This window comes from Triticum urartu, chromosome 1A, assembly GCF_056163025.1.
Source record: "Triticum urartu cultivar PI428250 chromosome 1A, HENAU_Tu73, whole genome shotgun sequence".
NCBI classification, from domain to species: domain Eukaryota; kingdom Viridiplantae; phylum Streptophyta; class Magnoliopsida; order Poales; family Poaceae; genus Triticum; species Triticum urartu.
The window spans coordinates 576,283,565-576,301,947 of NC_141873.1; the positions used below are offsets into that span (position 1 = coordinate 576,283,565).

Genomic DNA, 18,383 nt, shown 5'->3' on the forward strand with positions numbered 1-18,383 from the left:
TAGAGACAGTGGCTTTTTTTAGAGAAAAGGCATCATACCCGACTTAAAATTAATGAAGCCATCAACCGGCTAGGGGATACAATGGTGTTGCAAACATTGGTACAGACTTGACAAGAGAGAAGAGAAGGCAGTTAGACCAAGATGCTGAGTAGAGAAGGTCACACATAGCTGCCACTAAAGAAAATTACAGGATCAAGTCAAAACTGAACTCCAAGCCGCAAAGGATCAACATGAGAAGAGGCCGTAGAGACGCACCAGATGGAGGGTGATAGGGCCGCCACCGCAGGAATGAGCACCGTCGCAAGATTCCGGGCAGCAAGAGCCAGGGACGGAGGAGAGACCACCATCTCTCCTCACACGTTGCCGGAGGGGAGACCTCATCTCCGATCGCCCCACAGGAGCACCACCACCGACCAGCAACTCCACAACACTGCCCGAGAGCGAACCACAACAACCGGAGCTGGAAGCTTAAGGCGGCTACACACCAACATCCCTAGCAACCGACAAAGAAGAAGCGAATCTGAGGCTCCATCGAGCCTCAGATTCGCTTCTTTTTTGTCGGTTGCTGGGGATTGCTTTCACTAGCAATGTACGAGTGTGGCGTATCCGTCGATTTGGTGGTGAGGGCCTCCAGTGTATATATATGAAGAAAAAATAAGTAATTCAAAAAAAAATGATGAAACATTTTGAGAAATAAACTTCACCTTCTGTTGTATTTGTATAAAAAAATCGCCAAAGCGGCTTTCATGGTATTGTGGATGAAAAAACAAAATCAACACTATATGCAAGTTATTATTCCCGCGTTCAGAAACCCCCCGCGGTGCACGCCCACCTGGCAGACAAGCCCCTTACACTTGACGGGGAGGGCGGACCCTTGATGGGAACGCCCCCGGTGGAGGGTGGCGAGTACTCCGATAAACGTGGAGCAATGTTGAGGCTCGATGGTTTCCTTGTTTTTAAAGTGCTCCAAATCACCGCTGAAACCAAATATTGTGTTTTTATAATACGAAAGAATAATCATATACTAGTGGAATTTCGCTTAAAAAGAGTTGCCTAAGAAGTACCGACTTAGCGGCATATAATAGTGAAGTTTTCAAAAAAGTAAGTTTCCCACGGCATGGATATTACCCTTAAAGAAGAAAGAAAATAAAATATTTTAAATATTTTCTAAGAAAAAAATGAAATAGTGGCCTTTTAGAAGAAAAAAAAGAAAAAACATACCCACACACACACACAAAACCGAACTAATAAAGAAAATTAAAAATAAAAGCAAAGTAGGAAGATAGAAAATAGGAAGGGGAAGGCCCGTCGCACCTGGTAATGGGTTCGGCCTGTTGGACTCGACTGGCCAAATACATCAGAGAACAAATAAAAAAATGGGTATGGCTAGGTCTCACTCGACTGAGACTTAACCAAATCTCAGTCAAATGACATAATATGTAAGAAAAAAATAAAAATAATTGAGAAAAAATTGGACGGATCTTAATATAAGATCTGACGAATATAATATAAATTAAGACATAACTAAATCTCAGTCGACTGAGATTTGACAAGACTGGAAAAAAATAACAGAATAAATAGTAAAGCAAGATCATTAACACACTAAACCGACCGACACAAAATAAAATTTCAGGCGACATACATACAGCTAAATTAATAAATAAAATAAATGGCAAAGACGTTTTATATAGGAGTACTTAAGAAAAAGCAAGCAAGCTGGTGTAATACGATTTTTTCCACCGTGCGGGAGAGATGAAAAAACAACGATGCATGCATGCAGCATGGCAGCATTCGGATCCGTCCACCAGCCTCACCCATCTCTCTTTTCGTTCAACCAGCGATCGAGCGAGCGAGGCCCCAAATTAAGGATCCGTCCATGGAGCAGCTCCGGCAGGTGGGCGAGGCCCTCGGCGGCATCGCCGCCCTCATGGCCTTCCACCACGACCTCCGCGTCAACCCGCGCCAGTGCCGCCTCCTCGCCGACGCCTGCGAGCTGGCCTTCGACGCCGTCGCCGCCGAGGTGCGCGCCAGCCTCCGCTTCGACGACCGCCTCGCCGGCCGGTGGAAGCCGCTCGAGTCCCCGCTCCGCGAGCTCTGCCGCGCCGTCCGCGACGCCGAGCACTACATCCGTCTCTGCTTCGGGGACCTGCACGGCGGTGGCGGCGGCGGTGGCGGGAGCTGGTGGGCGCGCGCGGCCGCGCTCACGCACGGCGTCGAGTCCGTCGAGCTGCACCTCCACGGCCTCCTCTGGTGCGTCGCCGTCGTGCTCGAGGCCGTCGAGGTCGTCGCTGAGGCCACCGCGGCGCTCAACCCCGACGAGCTCGCGCGGCGGCGGGTGCTCTTCGCCCGGGACTACGACAAGGACCTCCTCGATCCGGCGCTGTTCCGGCGAAGCAGGGTGGGCAGGGCGTATCTGGCCACGCAGGAGCTCGCCGCCCGGATGGACACGGCGTGGGCGGAGGACAGGTGGCTCCTCTCGCAGCTGCTCGACGAAATGAGATCCAGGCCGTTGTCGCGGCAGGAGCACCGGATCGCCGACCTCCTGGCCGCGCCGCGCGGGGAGCCGCACCCGGCGGCCGCGCTCCTCCTCGGCGACTTCCACATGCGGCGGCGCCTCGGGGGCAGCCTGAAGGAGGTGCAGTGGATGGGGGAGGCCTTCGCCGTGAAGCACTACGTCGGGGTGGACGCCGACGACGCCGCGGTCGGCGCCGAGATGGAGTTGCTCACGTCGGTGGCGCACCCGAACGTGGCGCACTGCCGGTACTGCTTCCGCGACGAGGAGAAGCGGGAGGCGTACCTCGTCATGGACCAGATCATGAGCAAAGACCTCGGGAGCTTCTTCAAGGAGGCGAGCGGCAGCGCCAAGCGGCCGCGCGCGCAACTCCCGCTCGTCGTCGTCGTCGACGCCATGCTGCAGATCGCGCGCGGCATGGAGCACCTCCACTCCAAGAAGATCTACCACGGCGAGCTCAACCCGTCCAACGTGCTCGTCAAGACGCGGGGCAGCGCCGCCGACGCCTACCTGGTCGTCAAGGTCGCCGGGTTCGCCGCCGACCCCGGAGCTGCAGCCGTGACCAGCCCCGGCCGGAAGGCGTCGCACACCGCCGCCGGCGCAAACGCAAACGCCAATGCCAGTGGGCAAAATGGCAGCGTCAACCCCTGCATCTGGTACGCGCCGGAGGTGCTGGAGAACGACGAGCCCGGGCAGGCGACGGCGAGGCGCACGGAGAAGGCGGACGTGTACAGCTTCGGCATGATCAGCTTCGAGCTGCTGACCGGCAAGATCCCGTTCGAGGACAACCACCTGCAGGGCGACAACATGAGCAAGAACATCCGCGCCGGCGAGAGGCCGCTGTTCCCGTTCCAGGCGCCCAAGTACCTAACCGGCCTCACCAGGCGCTGCTGGCACGGCGACCCGGCGCAGCGGCCGCCGTTCAGCTCCGTCTGCCGCGTCCTCCGCTACGTGAAGCGGTTCCTCGTCATGAACCCGGAGCAGCACGGCGGCCAGGCCGACGCGTCGACGTCGACGCCAGCGCAGCCGCCGACGCCGACGCCGCCGGTGGACTACCTGGACATCGAGGCGCTGCTGCAGAAGAAGCTCCCGGCGTGGCAGCAGCGGCAGGGGGGCGTGGCGCCGCGCGTGTCGGACGTGCCGTTCGAGATGTACGCGTACAGGGTGATGGAGAGGGGCAAGGCGGCGATCCTGCACGTCGGCAGGGGCTCCGACTCCGGCAGCGAGGCCAACTCGCTGTGCGGCGACGAGAGCTTGCACAGCGGCGCGACGGTGCCGGACGTCGTCGTCGAGACGGCCCCGACGTCGAGCCCGCGCGCCAAGGCGTGGTCGCGGTCGCCGTCCTCCAAGAGCAGCGGCGGCAGCAGGTTGGCGCCATCGGTGTCGTCGCCCCGCAAGCCGGCCGGCAGGGTCGCCGGCGCCAAAGCAGGCAAGTGTCTGTAGCTGCGTTCCTCCTTGGAGCTCGCCGTTGAGGATGATGACAATGGCGTGGGTGCATCTCTATGCAGGGTCGCCGCAGAAGTCGAGATCGATGGGGGTGGTCCGGCAAGCGGCGCCGTCGCAGCAGGTTGGAGCCCTACGACGGACGCCAAGGATAATGTCCGACGGGCAGCTGCAGGCCGCCGTGATTCCACAATCCCGGCGGCGCGTGCCCGGGGGTCACGCTTCAGACTCCGAGCTAGGCTAGAAACTCAAATGCAAGATTGTACTTCTGATGTACTCAGTAGAGAGCGAACACGCATCTTAGCAATAAGAAGAGCAGATTTTACACAAATAAATTCAGTCATGTGGCATTCTGTCAGTCATACATATGGAAACTACTCAGTGGATGTATGTAAACAAATGGGTCTTATATGTCACCCAACAAACAAACAGACTAGGAAATGCAAATGCATTCCCTCAAAAAAATCCCTCGAAGAAAAAAGGAAATGCAAATGCATGTTCAGATATAGCAGCACACTGTTGTAAAGAGTTTTCTTCAGAGACATATCAATATATCAGCAGCAGCAACAGTCCACAAATGAGAAATGCCAAGTAACTAAAAAGATAGATGAGATGCAACAAAGAGTGAAGAAAAGAAGAGGATCATGAAAATCAACTATTAGCAGCACACAGCATGCAGCTTATGTTTCAATCAATCTCAATACAGGGTTCCTCACTGAATAAGACTTTATGAGTCAGGCAAATGCTTTAATGCTTTACAGCCAACTTATTACTTTCCGAAGCGAGAGTGCGGCAGCAATTAGGGTTCCGGAACCAGTAGTAGGATATATCGACATGGGCTGAGAGGGCCTTATGCTGAATGGAGCCTCGGTCCTATTGTCCTTCTACTCGCCCTGCCTAACAAAAAAAGGGAACTCAACACCTACAAAAATAGAAGTTGATAACACGGACAGCGCTAGGTCCGATTCTTCAGTCTATCCTCATCTCTACTCCTAGAACATCCTTCACAGCCTCATACGTGACAAACGCGATGGCGATGGAAGGCACCACCTGAAGAGCCAAAATACAGGGGCAGTGGATTAGATAAGAACAATAATGAGATATCCGGGAAGCTTATAGACATCTGCATTGCTCATTAGAAGCATTACCTTCACCGAGTTGGGCACAAGACCCTTGTACAGAGCACCAAATCCTTCGTGGCGGACAGTTTTCCTGAATGCATCAATCATACCATTGTACTGGAGTGCCTCTTTGCCTTCTCCAGTAACAATAGAAGCAGCGTGACTCCAGCCGACCATCTGCATCCTTCTCCTGACAACATCAAGAGGGTATGCCACAGTCTGGCCTATGGTTCCAGCCACAGCTCCGCATCCAAGCCTTGTTACTACGTGCAGCTCATTGTCCTTTGCAAGATCGAATGCATTTGACTGGAGGAGCCAGTCCTTCAGAGACTCGTACACAGCAAAGTTAAGGCCAACATAAGGGACCTGCAAGAAGAAGAAAACAAAGCATTGAGAGGTAAGTGCCCATCAGCAAGACGCATCACACAAATAGATTACAGTACTAGGTAAGAGGAACCTACAACTCCAATCACTGATGGAAGCCAGCCTCTGTATAAAGCACGGAAGCCTTCTTCACGGTACACTGTGCCCAATGCATGAAACATACCACGGTACTGGTAGGGAGACTTCTCTGTCTGCAGAAGTGATATTATTCTCCATTAAAATAGAATATGGAATGAAATTTAAGCATGTAATAACATGTATTCAACTATTCATGTTCACAGTATCATGATGACAGAAAGCAATGAAATCTAGACAGTACCTGAACAGTAATCCTACCCCTAACCATATCCATGGGATAAGTGGCAGACATGGCTATGATACCAGCTGTGGCTCCGGCTCCAAGGCGCAAGATTGGACTAAGCTGAGCATTCTCTGTTCACAATAATTAACATTTGACCAAGCGTTAAATCTACAGGACTTCCAGCAATTTATATCTATATGTATGACAACAATTTCTGAAACAAAAATGTATGAAAAGACAGCCAAACATGAATTCTTTACTTAGTTGAGCAAAATCAGTCTGATATGTATGACAGAGGTCTTGAACTATATGTAACCACTAACACAAGGGTATTCAACCCGGGGACTTTTTGTTCCACATTAGCCTACCTATGGTTTATAAATTAACAAAAATACAATTTCACATTCAATTTGGTGAGCAGCAACCTTTATAATGCTTAGGCCTCGAGCAGTGACCGGAGTTGGATTAAAGCAACATGTTACTAAGGCGTAAACGCCATATAGGTCAAGAAACGAATGTTATGATAAAATAAACACTACTGGGACACGCAGGTCATGCAGAAATAATACTTCCACTTCCTGCATCGCAATAATTATTAATTTTAAGCAACTAGAGTGGTTCGATTCAGATTCAATGAAGTGCCTGTAAGATTAGATTAAATAATAAGAACCTAAACAATTTCATGACTTCTAGTTAATGATAGACAGGCCGCCAATGCCATGAGGTGGAGAATCTGAGTACACCAATTAAATTCCTCTTTTAATTATTTCCACAAAATGGCACAGCAAGTACAGCGGCGATTGTAGACATGACCAAACACTAGAATCACGTGTGGTATAACATGAGGTATGTTTTCACTTCTAAAGAGACGAAGATGCCAAACTCGGGAAACTTAATTTATGTAGTAAGGACAAGAGAAAATGGCATACCATCCCCAGTCTGTTGCCGGTACAGATACAAAATACCCCTGTAAGAATGGTACAGAAGGAAATAACATATCAAATAGAGCTTACATGAAACAAGAACATGTCAATACATGGTAATAAAGAAATGCTCCTAACCAATTTCAGGTCAAAACTGTCTCATCGTGCAACAGAGATAAGTTCTGCAAATTGCAAACTACAAATAACTAGGTGGTGGAACGCAAGTGGTTATGCAAGGCAAGAGTAATTGCAACCAAAAACCCACCTTGATGCTTGCTCATAGCTGAAGAATTTCACAGCAGAGTTTGGGACAATCCTTGCACAGTTAGTTCCATTGCCCTTAAACAGTCCACGAAGGCCTTCTGTTCTCCATATATACTTAAGCCCTTGAACGGTACCATTGTACTTGATACTGTGAGGATTTTGAACCTGCAAGGAAGGTAATATAAGAAAAGGTCCACACAGTGAATTTCACAAAACATTTCCTTTTCACTTTTAGTAACAAAAGTATTGGGATCCGGTAACAAGGGTGAACGGAATATTATTAGCATTATTTCCTCATGATGATTCAGAACTGAAAATGTGAGCAATTAGTGCGCACTCAAAGAAGTTTAGTTTGAGTGGCGACCACAAATTAGAAATGGTTCCATGAATGCAACAAATGTTAATAACTAGCTATAAGACAAAACATGGCTTGAATTATAATAGACAGACCATATCTAACACACTGATGTGGTGTATATGTATATTGCATCACATCAATGTTAGCTGATATCATTAATAGAAGAAACTTTTGAAATAATCAAAGAATATAATATTGCTATTAATTTAGTCATCTGATGTCTTAGTACATGGTAAACAGAACAACTTAGGAAAAGACAATTCCATCAATTTATCATTCAACCAACATGAACAATAACATGCCACAAGATAAAAGCAAAAATGATGATCTACACCTGAAGCAGGATCTTCAATCGCTCAAGCGGAGCAACAGCAGTCCTCGATCTGTGCAAAACAACAAAATAAACAAAACTCATAAGCATACACACCTACCATATCATTGACACGCAGTAGTTGGTAAGTATTTTTTTAAAGATAAAACAATTATACATAACATAATCATGTAAATAGCTTGTAACCTTTCATGTGTGTTTCAAGTATGTTTGCAATGTTCTTAATGGCCAGCACAACAACAGAAGAAGAGGAATTCAAGCTTTGACTTCAGCGAATTATAACAACATTTTCTAGCTAGAGTACTAACCAAGGAAGACAAGATCAACTCGGCATAGTCGTGTACCCAACAAATATACTATAACATCACATCATGTAACCACAGATAGGCAATCAGGGGCTTGGCTTTACATTCATGACATCATGGAGAATCACATGCTTGCAGGTGCACCACTGATTAACACATCAAATTAAGAATGCACCAGTAATTAACATTAAATCCAGATTCTTAAAGCCTGTGGTTAATCGATACTTCTGTGTGTGTTGGAGGGGGTGTACTTCTGTGTGTGTTGGAGGGGGTGTAGTTTAGCAACTTGTTCTCAAGAACGCAATGTTTCCAAGTGGCTAAAAAGCAAAGCAAAAGGCAAAGCCAGCTTTGACTCCAGCAACTATAACAACGTTTGATAGCTAGAGCCCCAACCAAGGAAGACAAGATCAACTAGCCATAGTCCTGTACCAACCAAATATATATTATTACATCAAGTAGGCACTTAGATGCTCAGCTTTAGATAATGGGATTTCATGACATCATGAAGAAGCACATACTTAAGAAGGTGCCAATAAAGAATGAGCCAATAATTGACACCTCAAATAAAGAATGTGCCAGTAATTAAGATCCAGATCATAAAGCCTGGTGAATCGACTTATTAGGGGGGTTTAGCAGCTTGATACACTAATCTTGGATATAAAATGTCCAGCCCCAAAGTAGCTCCAATTAAAGGAACTCATTGCGCAGAATATTAGGGATAGCATTTTAAAGACAGTGAAAAACAACAACATACAAATTTGACATTGAATTGATGGTAACAGGATGACGAGAAATGCTAATATAACCCCGTCCAGTGTTTTTCACCTCAGACTAATGGTATATCGCTAGGGTTTAAGCGTCAGCAAACTGATCCAAACAAAACAATTAGCATTAGTCAAAATGCTCGACAGCAGATTCTGCCTGACGTACTACAGATCACGAAGCGGTCGGTCATGTGTGCAGAGGGAAATGGTATAGATCATAGACGAAACTAATCAATCAGATGCGAATTTTAATCGAGACCAACAACTCTACCAAACGAGATCTGAGGGGCGCGCGGCAAGGGTTTAAGCGTCCCGAATCCCAGCAGCACAGATCGCCCTCGCGCCCACCTAACTCCATGCATCGACTCGCATGCCAGGCGAATCACGCACATACCAATCGCGTCCACCTGGAAACCCCAATTGGCCCGGGGGACACGCGATTCCGACACAGACCAAACGCCAATCTAATTACAGGAATCGCCACGAAATTGCGCCGAATCTGGGAGTCGGCGCCCGTCGCGAGAGACGCCGCGGAGGGGAGCGAATCGAGGAAGGGGAGAGGGGGGAAGGGAGGAGGAAGGGGGGACTCACAGGCCACCGGCGACGCCTCCGGCGAAGAGGGACTTGCAGACGGTGAGGACCTGGTGGCCGGGGCCCTTGACGCCCTCGCGCGCGAGCTTGGCCTCCTCGGCCAGGTTGACGATGGTGTTGACGGCCGTGTCGCCCCTGCTCTTCCCCACCACGTCCTCCGATGCCATCTCCTCTCCCGCGTCCGCCTCCCCTCTCGCCCTCCCGGATCGCGCGCGGCGGCGACGACGGCGACGACCTCCCCTCGCCGCGCCTCGGAGGAAGATGCCTGCCCGGGGTTTTTGCGGCGGCGGCGGCGGCGGCGCGAGGGGGGAGGGGGCGCGTGCGTGGGCGTGGGCGTGGGCGTGCGGTGGGGAGAGGCGCTGGTGGCTGGCTCCCTCCCTCTATTAACCCATTCCCGGCGTCTCGTTGCGCTATTAGCGCCGCTGCTGTTACGTGCACTCGACTCACCACCAGCTCATCTCCCACTGCCCATGGGACCGACTTGTAGAGGGGACCCACGCGTCATGCAGGTAACGTTTAACCTTGCGTGTGCGTGCTGCATTTTACTGTGGCTCGCTGGTTTGTGGGAGGTGACGGGCGGGTGGATCCTCGCCGTCCATGCTTATCCCCCGAAAGCGCCGGCCTCGGGATCAGCGACTGGGGCCCAGCTGTCGGCCAGCGAGAGCGAATAGTGTATTGGCGACACAGATCATCACCAGGGGGAAAAGAGAGAGAGAGAGGGAGCGGGTTAACGGAAACCTAGATCCGTCGCGATGGAGAGGAGAGGGGGGGAAGCTGCTGCGGCTGCTTTTTCCCGCGGCCTGCTGCTGCTGGGCTCCGATCCCATCGCGCACGTCCATCACTTTTTTTTTCTCTTTGGTGTTTATTACGTAAAATATAAAATAATTTTGATTTCGAATTTATTTCCGGGCTGGTCATTTCGACCTTGCTTTGCTTGGGTCGAAAGGCACGGGGGTTTGGTGCCCGATCATTCATTCATCGCACGCTTTTCATTTTTTTTCCTGAACCGTAATAATGGCCGTGTACTGAAAACAGTGGTGATGGCGAAGAATGGTTGGTCTGGTTTGTGTGTTTGTACTGCGTCGGGAAAAATGTGGACAGGAGCTTCAGATCAGGCTCCCTCCGATGGACGGATGTGGACTGTGTATTTGGCCTTTCCTGCACGCGTCGGGCCATCTACGCGCCCGTGCAACCTCCTTCACGTATCTCAGGTCCTTCATCCGTGGTCGTGGCTGGCGACAGTGAGGTTTTCGTTGGACCACCGGCGCAACCTCTGCTGGAGGTGCAACCGCGATCACACAACACACGGCGGTGCTCCGCTCCGCTGGATAAATGCGACGGGAACCGGCCTGGGAGAAAAGAGTGGTGGCTCGTGGATAGATATATACGGTTTATTCGCCGGGTACTGGCGGATTTTTCGGGCCGCAATCTTTTGCGGCAAGGGGGAAACGGATGTGCTTGTTTTGGCGACAAGAATATGTGTTGGGGAGCTTGGGATGGGTCCAAAGCGGCGTGGCCATGTGGCGGCCGTGGCGGGGGATCGATCGATCGACCGGACGTCGCCCTCGCCTTCCTTCCACGACTCCCGCGCCACCAGGCACCGGGTGGCGTGGACGCGAGCCGTGCCCGGGATGCGGCTTCAGATAAGGGCGCTGCAGTTATCAGATAAGGCGGAGGCCTACGGTGCACGACAGCTACGCTTTTTCTTTTCTTTAGTTTTTCTTCTGATTTGAGGGGCTTCTTTTTTTGATTGCTAATTGTGCAGCCCGGCACAATGGGTCACCATCTCACCCATTGGTGTGCTCTGTTAAGAGCACGATTTGAGGGGCTTCACTTGGTTTATATGTAGATGGACTGTTTCGCAACTCCTATCCATGAGCCCCGTCCGGGGCCGAGTGTTGTAGACGAAGTAGTTGATCACGTCACAATGCAAAAAGTAGATGAACACATAAAGGGGGAGCCTTTTTTCCTTATTATAATGACAATTGGTGAATTGTGTGCAATTATTGCTCCTCACCTAAATATATAATGATGATTGATGAATTGTGTGCAATAAGGGATAAGTACGCACTTAACATAAAGTATGAAACCAGGAGGGCTAGGCGGTGCGCCCACACCATACCTCTAATAGTCCTGGTTTTCGAACATTCCCTTTTGGGTACTTAGCTGTATATTGATGTCTCAAAACTCCGAAAACCTCAATTAAAAAATATATGAAGGAAGAGTGCATAGTATACGTTGTTGTATTGCACGAATTGCCTCGTCAAAAACCTCGTGTGAGAAACATCAAAATAACTAATTCAAGAAAAAAGAAGTACAATTCACTCAACCATCAAGTTGAATACTCGATCATCAAGATAGATATTATAACGACGAGTTTGTGAAGTTTCTTTTCCTGAACCTTGCATCTCCCTAGTCTCATCATGCCGATTCCACGCATATATCTCTCGAAGGATGATGCCTATAATGATTTAGTTAACAAATCGGCAAAATTTTCACAAGACTTGGACCCCGTTCAGAACCTCACTGGCTTCCCAAGCTAGCCAGCTTCATGAAAAGCCAGCGCTAGCCAGCTTCACGAGGAAGCCAGAAGCTTTTGGCAGCTCCGGCTGCATGGGTTGGCAGCCAAGGAAGGCAGCCTGAAGCCCATCCGGGTGGGCTGTGAGGTGCCCCAACTCTGTGGGGAAGGCAGGATGGGCTGGAAAGAGAGCTACATGCCAGATTTTGAAGCTCTTGTATATTTTCTATGTAGTTTCTGTGATTTTGGTTGTACAAATAGTTAAAGAATCGCAAGTGCAAATAGTGCGGTTTTGGGTTGTCCAAGTGCAAATCAACCTGGGCAAAAGACATTGTACTGGATGGCATGATTCCTGATCAAGACCGTGGAAAATTGATCACAATCATGTATGCGATTTGGACATCACGCAACCGATGGACACATGATCAGCCTGTCTTTGATCCGGTCCAGTCGGTGAAGATGGTTAGGGATGACCTGTTGATGCTTGAAACACCCACACGGCGTCATGGTATTCTTGATGGACAGTGCTGGAGGCCTCCCGACGTTGGATGGATCAAAATTAATACTGATGGGGCTATTAGTACTGAACATCATTCTGGAGGAGGCGGTGGTGTTGCTCGTTCTCACCTAGCCTTCGTTGGAGCTTGGAGTAAGCCGTTCGCTGGGATATCTGATCCACTGATCGCCGAAGTTTAGCTCTTCGAGAGGGTGTAATCTTTGCACAACTCTGGGGTTTCTCACATGTGGTGATGGAAGTGGATTGTCTGGTGGTTGTTAACCTCTGTTCTTCGCGCAACAATGTTCGTTCCATTGTAGCCCCTATCTTAGATGAAATAGGGGAGAAGTCTTCTAGTTTTATTTCCTTCTCTGCTAGACATGTCCTAAGGGATGCCAATAGTTCGGCAGATCTCTGTGCAAAGAACGCATGTACTTTGTCGGTCTCCGAGTGCTGAAGAGAAGAATGTCCGAATTTCTTAGTTAGTAGCCTTCGTGCTGATTGTAACATGACCTTGTTAAAGCAATAAAGCTCCCCAATGTTTCGAGGCAAAAAAAGTGCAAATAGTGAAACGAACATGTATATTTTTGAATTTCATCAAGTTTAGATAAAAGAATCACAAGGTTTGAGATATGTCCTATGACAAAAGCTTCATCAAATTTGAATATGTCTGCAAATCAAAAAGGGGACACATATCTATGCAACACAAGCATGACTTCACCAACATAGGCATAAATATTTGCATATTCGCGCACGTTCTCCCAATGTACCTTATTTCCTAAGGCCCTTCAGGAATAGAAGCTCTTAGATGAGTCACATCAATTGCACCAATGCAATCTTTCAGATGCGCATAAGCCCTTCTATCTGTCTTAATGATATCATGCAAAAGGTGGAAGTTTGGTTCTTGTGGCTTAAGGTAGGAGAACATCATGGAATTTACGATTGGTTGTATTCGCTGAATGTTTGAAGTGGTTTTGAGTTCTTCTGCTTGATTCACAACCTCCAATGTCCACAAGAACATAGTGAGGGAGTCCTGGATTAGGGGGTCTCCGGACAGCCTGACTATATCCTTTGGCCGGACTGTTGGACTATGAAGATACAAGTTTGAAGACTTCGTCCCGTGTCCGGATGGGACTCTACTTGGCGTGGAAGGCAAGCTAGGTAATACGGATATGTATATCTCCACCTTTGTAACCGACCTTGTGTAACCCTAGCCCCCTCCGGTGTCTATATAAACCGGAGGGTTTTAGTCCGTAGGACAACAGACAATCATACCATAGGATAGCTTCTAGGGTTTAGCCTCTTTGATCTCGTGGTAGATCAACTCTTGTAATACTCATATCATCAAGAACAATCAAGCAGGACGTAGGGTATTACCTCCATCAAGAGGGCCCGAACCTGGGTAAACATCGTGTCCCCTGCCTCCTGTTACCATCCACCTTAGACGCACAGTTCGGGACCCCCTACCCGAGATCCACCGGTTTTGACACCGACACATAGCAAGAGACTCGTAAGTGCTAACAAAGCATGTCTCTTTTAGACCATAATTGCATACCAACAAGTCATGAAGATCAAAGAACACACTTGCCGTCATTCTCAACATTGTGTAGGTCTCTCCGGGTGTGGCAATAGTCTCTTGAAGCCAACAAAATCCACTCAAAAAAGATTTCTAGGCTCGGCCTTCATCACCCAACTTTCACAATACTTGCTAAATATGGCTTCCGCACCCGAACAAAAGCATGTACATATTATGTTGTTGACGCATAACCAAATTCCTTATTGTTTCATAACTATTGTCATCATCACTCTCAATATCTAATGACATCTGCACACACTACTAGGAAAATGCTTATACACAGTAGCATAGTAGTAGTGCTGGAAAAGAGTAAACGCTGCTGCTACTTAGTAGTAGCGCTGTTGCACTACAAGCCCTGCTACTATGGGCATAGGAGTAGCGCTGGAAATGGAAAACGCGCTACTACTAAAAACTGACAGACCGTTCCAGGTATGCTAGGAATACTAGTAGCGCTGGAAATGAAAAACGCGCTACTACTAAAACTGACAGACCGTTCCAGATATGCTAGGGATACTAGTAGCGCTCATGGGGAAAAAGCGCTACTACTATTGATCTTAGCAACAGCGCTTTTTCCCTTACAAGCGCTACTCATATATTCAGTCCCCTCCTAATAATACCAAAGTTTAGTCCCACCTCGCTCCGCGAACAGAATTTTTACCATCTTAAATATGGTGCTTCTCAAACAATCACAACCACTTGGTCGTCATTGAACTCTATGCGTAGGATCTGTGGAAACCAGAGAAGATTCCTATTGACAATTTAGATTCTACAAAAAAAGATCACTGATGACCAATGTATTTTTGAAAAAAAATTACATGCTTAGCGTTAGCAGTAGTGCTTTTATACAGAGAGCGCTACTGAAAAGCGTTACTGCTACAGATTTTAGCAGTAGAGCTTTTTATGGATAAGCGCTACCACTAAGGGCCCTTATCCAAATTAACCGACCCGCGCGTCCTCTCACTCTCCCCCTCAAACTCTTTGTCACCTCCGTCGCCTCTCTGTCGCCTTTGTCGCCCTTGCTGCCGTCGTCTTCGTCCTCCTCCTCCACCCCAAGGTCGATCCCTCCCTCCTCCTCCCTCTCCGCTGGCGGCCCCCTCCTCCTCCTCCTCCCTCATCCCTCTCCCGCTCTCTCCTTCTCCCCCTCCTGCTCTCTCCTCCTCCTCCTTCCCCTCCTCCTGGCCTCCTCCCACACCTCCTCCTTCCCCTCCTCCTGGCCTCCTCCCACACCTCCTCCTCCCCCTTTCTGTAAATAGATTTTAGTTTTTGTTAAATGTAGGTTTTTGTTTTTAGTAAATGTAGGTTTTTAGTATATTTTGTTTTTAGAAAATTTGAATAAGTAATTTGAAAAGAATAAGTAAATGTAGGTCTTTTGAATAGAATAGGAATTTTTTACAAAATTTTGAATAAGTAAATTTGAATAGAATAAAATATGAAATTGAAAAAATAGGTCTTTTGAATAAAATAGGAATTTTTTTTAGAAAATTTGAATAAGTATATTTGAATAGAATAATTTAATGTAGCTTATGGAGTTTCACTAAGTCCTAAGATAACGATAATAATGTTTTTGTTTATATTCTGTTTTTGCAGAAATCAAGGAGCCCCTGCATCATCCCCGCCGTCGTCCCCCGCACACCGCCGGCCTCCTCCACCACCGTGAGGTACTCCTCCTCCCTCCATTTAGTTCATTAGGTTAGGTAACTTAGGAGAATTTAGTCAATTTACTTAGGTGAATTTAGTTAATTAATAGAACTAGTTTATTTTTTTAGTTAAACCAATTATTCCCGCATCGACGTCGACGATGCCTATCCCGCATCCCCGTCGTCGACTCGGCGGAGGAGGCCTGGGATTGGTGAATATAAACATGTATATCTCAAGTTTGAATGCTCATATGATGTAGATATAAACATGTATATCTTGTGTTGCTCAAATAGGATATGTGCTTGCCCAAGTGGCCGGCCATGTTTGCAGGTTACACCTCCTATAGTGGCCTATATTTTGCCAGAATGTTGATTAATTTTCGTTCCGGCAAATTTCAGGCGCTCGATATGTCCTTTTTTAGCAAAGGTCATGCCAGATTTTTCCGTGAATTTTGGCATGACTTGTGCTAGAATATGTAGGAAATATTGAGTGGCCTGGATTTTCTCGAAAAATAATTAAATGGCATTTCGGGTTGACTTTAAGTCTGTCGAGGCTCCATCACCGACGGTCAAAAAATCAGTGAGGGAGTGTATCCACCATATATGAGAGAGGACGAAGAAGACCGACTGTTGTCGTGGGGGTCGTTTTTCCTTCTTCTCCTTGTGCTAGACCTTTGTTATGCACTAGGGGAAGGAGGAATAACGACCATCACCGACGGTTGAAAAATCTATGAGGGAGTGTATCCACCATATATGAGAGAGGACGAAGAATCCCGATTGTTGTCGTGGCGATCGTTTCTCCTTCTTTTCCTTGTGCTAGACCTTTGTTATGCACTAGGGAAAGGAGGAGTAACGACCATCACTGACGGTCGCAAATGTCAGAGAGGAATAAGTGAGGGAGAGTCTCCACCATATAGACTCGGCAGACCGATAGTCAACCCGTGATGAATAATAATGATCTAATTTAATTTTTATAGTACATATATTGAATTGTACAAGTTTAATCTTTGAATTATGAACATAGGAAATGTCGTCATCGGACGACGAAAGTCTCCCGGGGGAGTGCAGCTGGTGCAACGACGATCGATGTCTGTGCGACAGGCCTCACCTGGACGAAGATCGGCGCTTTAGCATTAAGCTCCAGGAGACCTTCAATGTTGAAATGGTACGCAAGGACGAAAAGTTTTTTTTCGTAATTAAGCATGACTTCAACTATTTCAACGTGTAATTTTCATCTTTTACAATTTGAGTAGCTTATCCCATGCCATGCAAGACGCTATGTCTTGGAGAGGATGGGTTTTGAAGACCATGAAAATTTTGAAACAAAGAAAATTCACGTCAGGACCCATCATGATGTGGATTTTGAAGTAATCTGTATAATTCTAAGAGCGTAACCCATTTTGGTTGCAAAAATTGAAAAGCACTTTGCAAGATGTATGGTTTTTTATGAGGGTATGCTTGTCACGATGGATCTTGGTGATCCTGACATCGACCAAGACAATATGGGCATTTGGGTCCTTGTTGATATGCTTCCAATTCTACCGCTATGTGAGTTTCTCAAACATAGTTATTAACTTATTTCTATTGTTCATTTTAAAATAGTTGACAGCTTATTTCCATTGATAGCTTATTTTCATTGTTCAAACAATGTGCGGAACATGGTAGACAGAACCTACTACACCGATGGCTCTGAGTTAACTTATCATGAGAAAAATCATCTGGTCGCATTTTGTACTGATCTTGAGAATTACAATATCTATTATAAAACTCCTCCACATTATGGTCAATATGTGTCACTAGTGCACGTGTTGAACTACTAACATCCATGGAGATGTCATGGTAAGATTTTTTAGTATTACGACATCCGTGCATCTTTTGCATAAATTCTTTTAGAACTTAACTACATTGCTAACTACTAAGTTACTACTATGTTTTTCAACAGAAAATCCCGAGTGATTGTGTGCCTCATCTGATGTATCAGAATGGTCGCCTTGATGTTTTGAACATACGGCCAGGTCATCAGACGAATCTCACCTGTCCATATTGGATTTCTAAAAGAAGTGGAGACATGAAAATCAAAGAATGAAAAAAATGTATGGACAGTCGTAAGGAGGTACTTGGAAGCAACATTGTGCGAAAGGCAAGAATTGAAGACAGGATAATCACCATTCTCCATAATGGAGAGTCAGGCCTATCTTGTTTTATGCTATTTTACCTAAGAGAAGGTAGTAGGTCCTAGTTAATAATACTCATGATCATGTGCCAAGAACAACTAAGTAGGATTGGTTAGATGACTGTGATGATAATGTGGTATCGAGTAGAAGTTGTATGATCGATGATGATGAGTATGACTTGTTATTATGATACCAATGATAAATTATTTATTGTTATGATCGATGATGCATGATGCTAAGTTGTTATATGAGCATGGTTACTTATTATATATAACAGTGGGTGAAATGAATCTGGATTAGATTCAAGTGAAGCCAACATGTGGTGCACATCGAAAGTACTACTAATCCAAACTAGATCAAGTTTGGATTAGAGTAGTACTAAGGTCCACAAACTAGATCAAAAGCATGTACATGTCCTAAGGGATGCCAATAGTTCGGCAGATCTCTGTGCAAAGCACGCGTGTACCTTGTCGGTCTCCGAGTGCTGGATAGAGGAACGTCCGAATTTCTTAGTTAGCAGCCTTCGTGCTGATTGTAACAGGACCTTGTTAAAGCAATAAAGCTCCCAAATTTTTCGAGGCAAAAAAAGTGCAAATGGTGAAACGAACATGTATATTTTTGAATTTCATCAAGTTTAGATAAAAGAATCACAAGGTTTGAGATATGTCCTATGACAAAAGCTTCA

General features: G+C 47.0%; 2 protein-coding genes across 2 annotated transcripts; one reads left to right on the forward strand and one right to left on the reverse strand.

Annotated features, from left to right (window-relative positions):
* Positions 1–1,876: 1,876 nt before the first annotated feature.
* On the forward strand, positions 1,877–4,342 carry LOC125533206 (uncharacterized). Its single transcript, XM_048696939.2, has 2 exons — positions 1,877–3,941; positions 4,021–4,342. Exons 1-2 carry the CDS (start codon positions 1,877–1,879, stop codon positions 4,197–4,199), a joined length of 2,244 nt encoding a protein of 747 aa, XP_048552896.2. The 3' UTR covers positions 4,200–4,342.
* A 238-nt stretch (positions 4,343–4,580) lies between these two features.
* Positions 4,581–9,666, reverse strand: ADNT1 (adenine nucleotide transporter 1). The gene is made up of 8 exons (XM_048695839.2): positions 9,298–9,666; positions 7,641–7,689; positions 6,950–7,113; positions 6,691–6,728; positions 5,780–5,892; positions 5,538–5,651; positions 5,104–5,442; positions 4,581–5,005 (listed from the first exon to the last, which is right to left on the reverse strand). The coding sequence occupies exons 1-8, from the start codon at positions 9,462–9,464 to the stop codon at positions 4,925–4,927; spliced, it is 1,065 nt and encodes a 354-aa protein (XP_048551796.1). The 5' UTR covers positions 9,465–9,666; the 3' UTR covers positions 4,581–4,924.
* Positions 9,667–18,383: the final 8,717 nt, after the last annotated feature.

Excerpts from the sequence above, each read along its gene's own strand:
- LOC125533206 (XM_048696939.2), top strand. The coding sequence starts at position 1,877 with ATGGAGCAGCTCCGGCAGGTGGGCGAGGCCCTCGGCGGCATCGCCGCC. Across the intron at positions 3,942-4,020 it reads GGTCGCCGGCGCCAAAGCAG|GGTCGCCGCAGAAGTCGAGA; the intron begins GCAAGTGTCTGT and ends ATCTCTATGCAG.
- ADNT1 (XM_048695839.2), bottom strand. The coding sequence starts at position 9,464 with ATGGCATCGGAGGACGTGGTGGGGAAGAGCAGGGGCGACACGGCCGTC. Across the intron at positions 5,652-5,779 it reads GGGGTAGGATTACTGTTCAG|ACAGAGAAGTCTCCCTACCA; the intron begins GTACTGTCTAGA and ends TCACTTCTGCAG. Across the intron at positions 5,443-5,537 it reads TTCCATCAGTGATTGGAGTT|GTCCCTTATGTTGGCCTTAA; the intron begins GTAGGTTCCTCT and ends TTCTTCTTGCAG.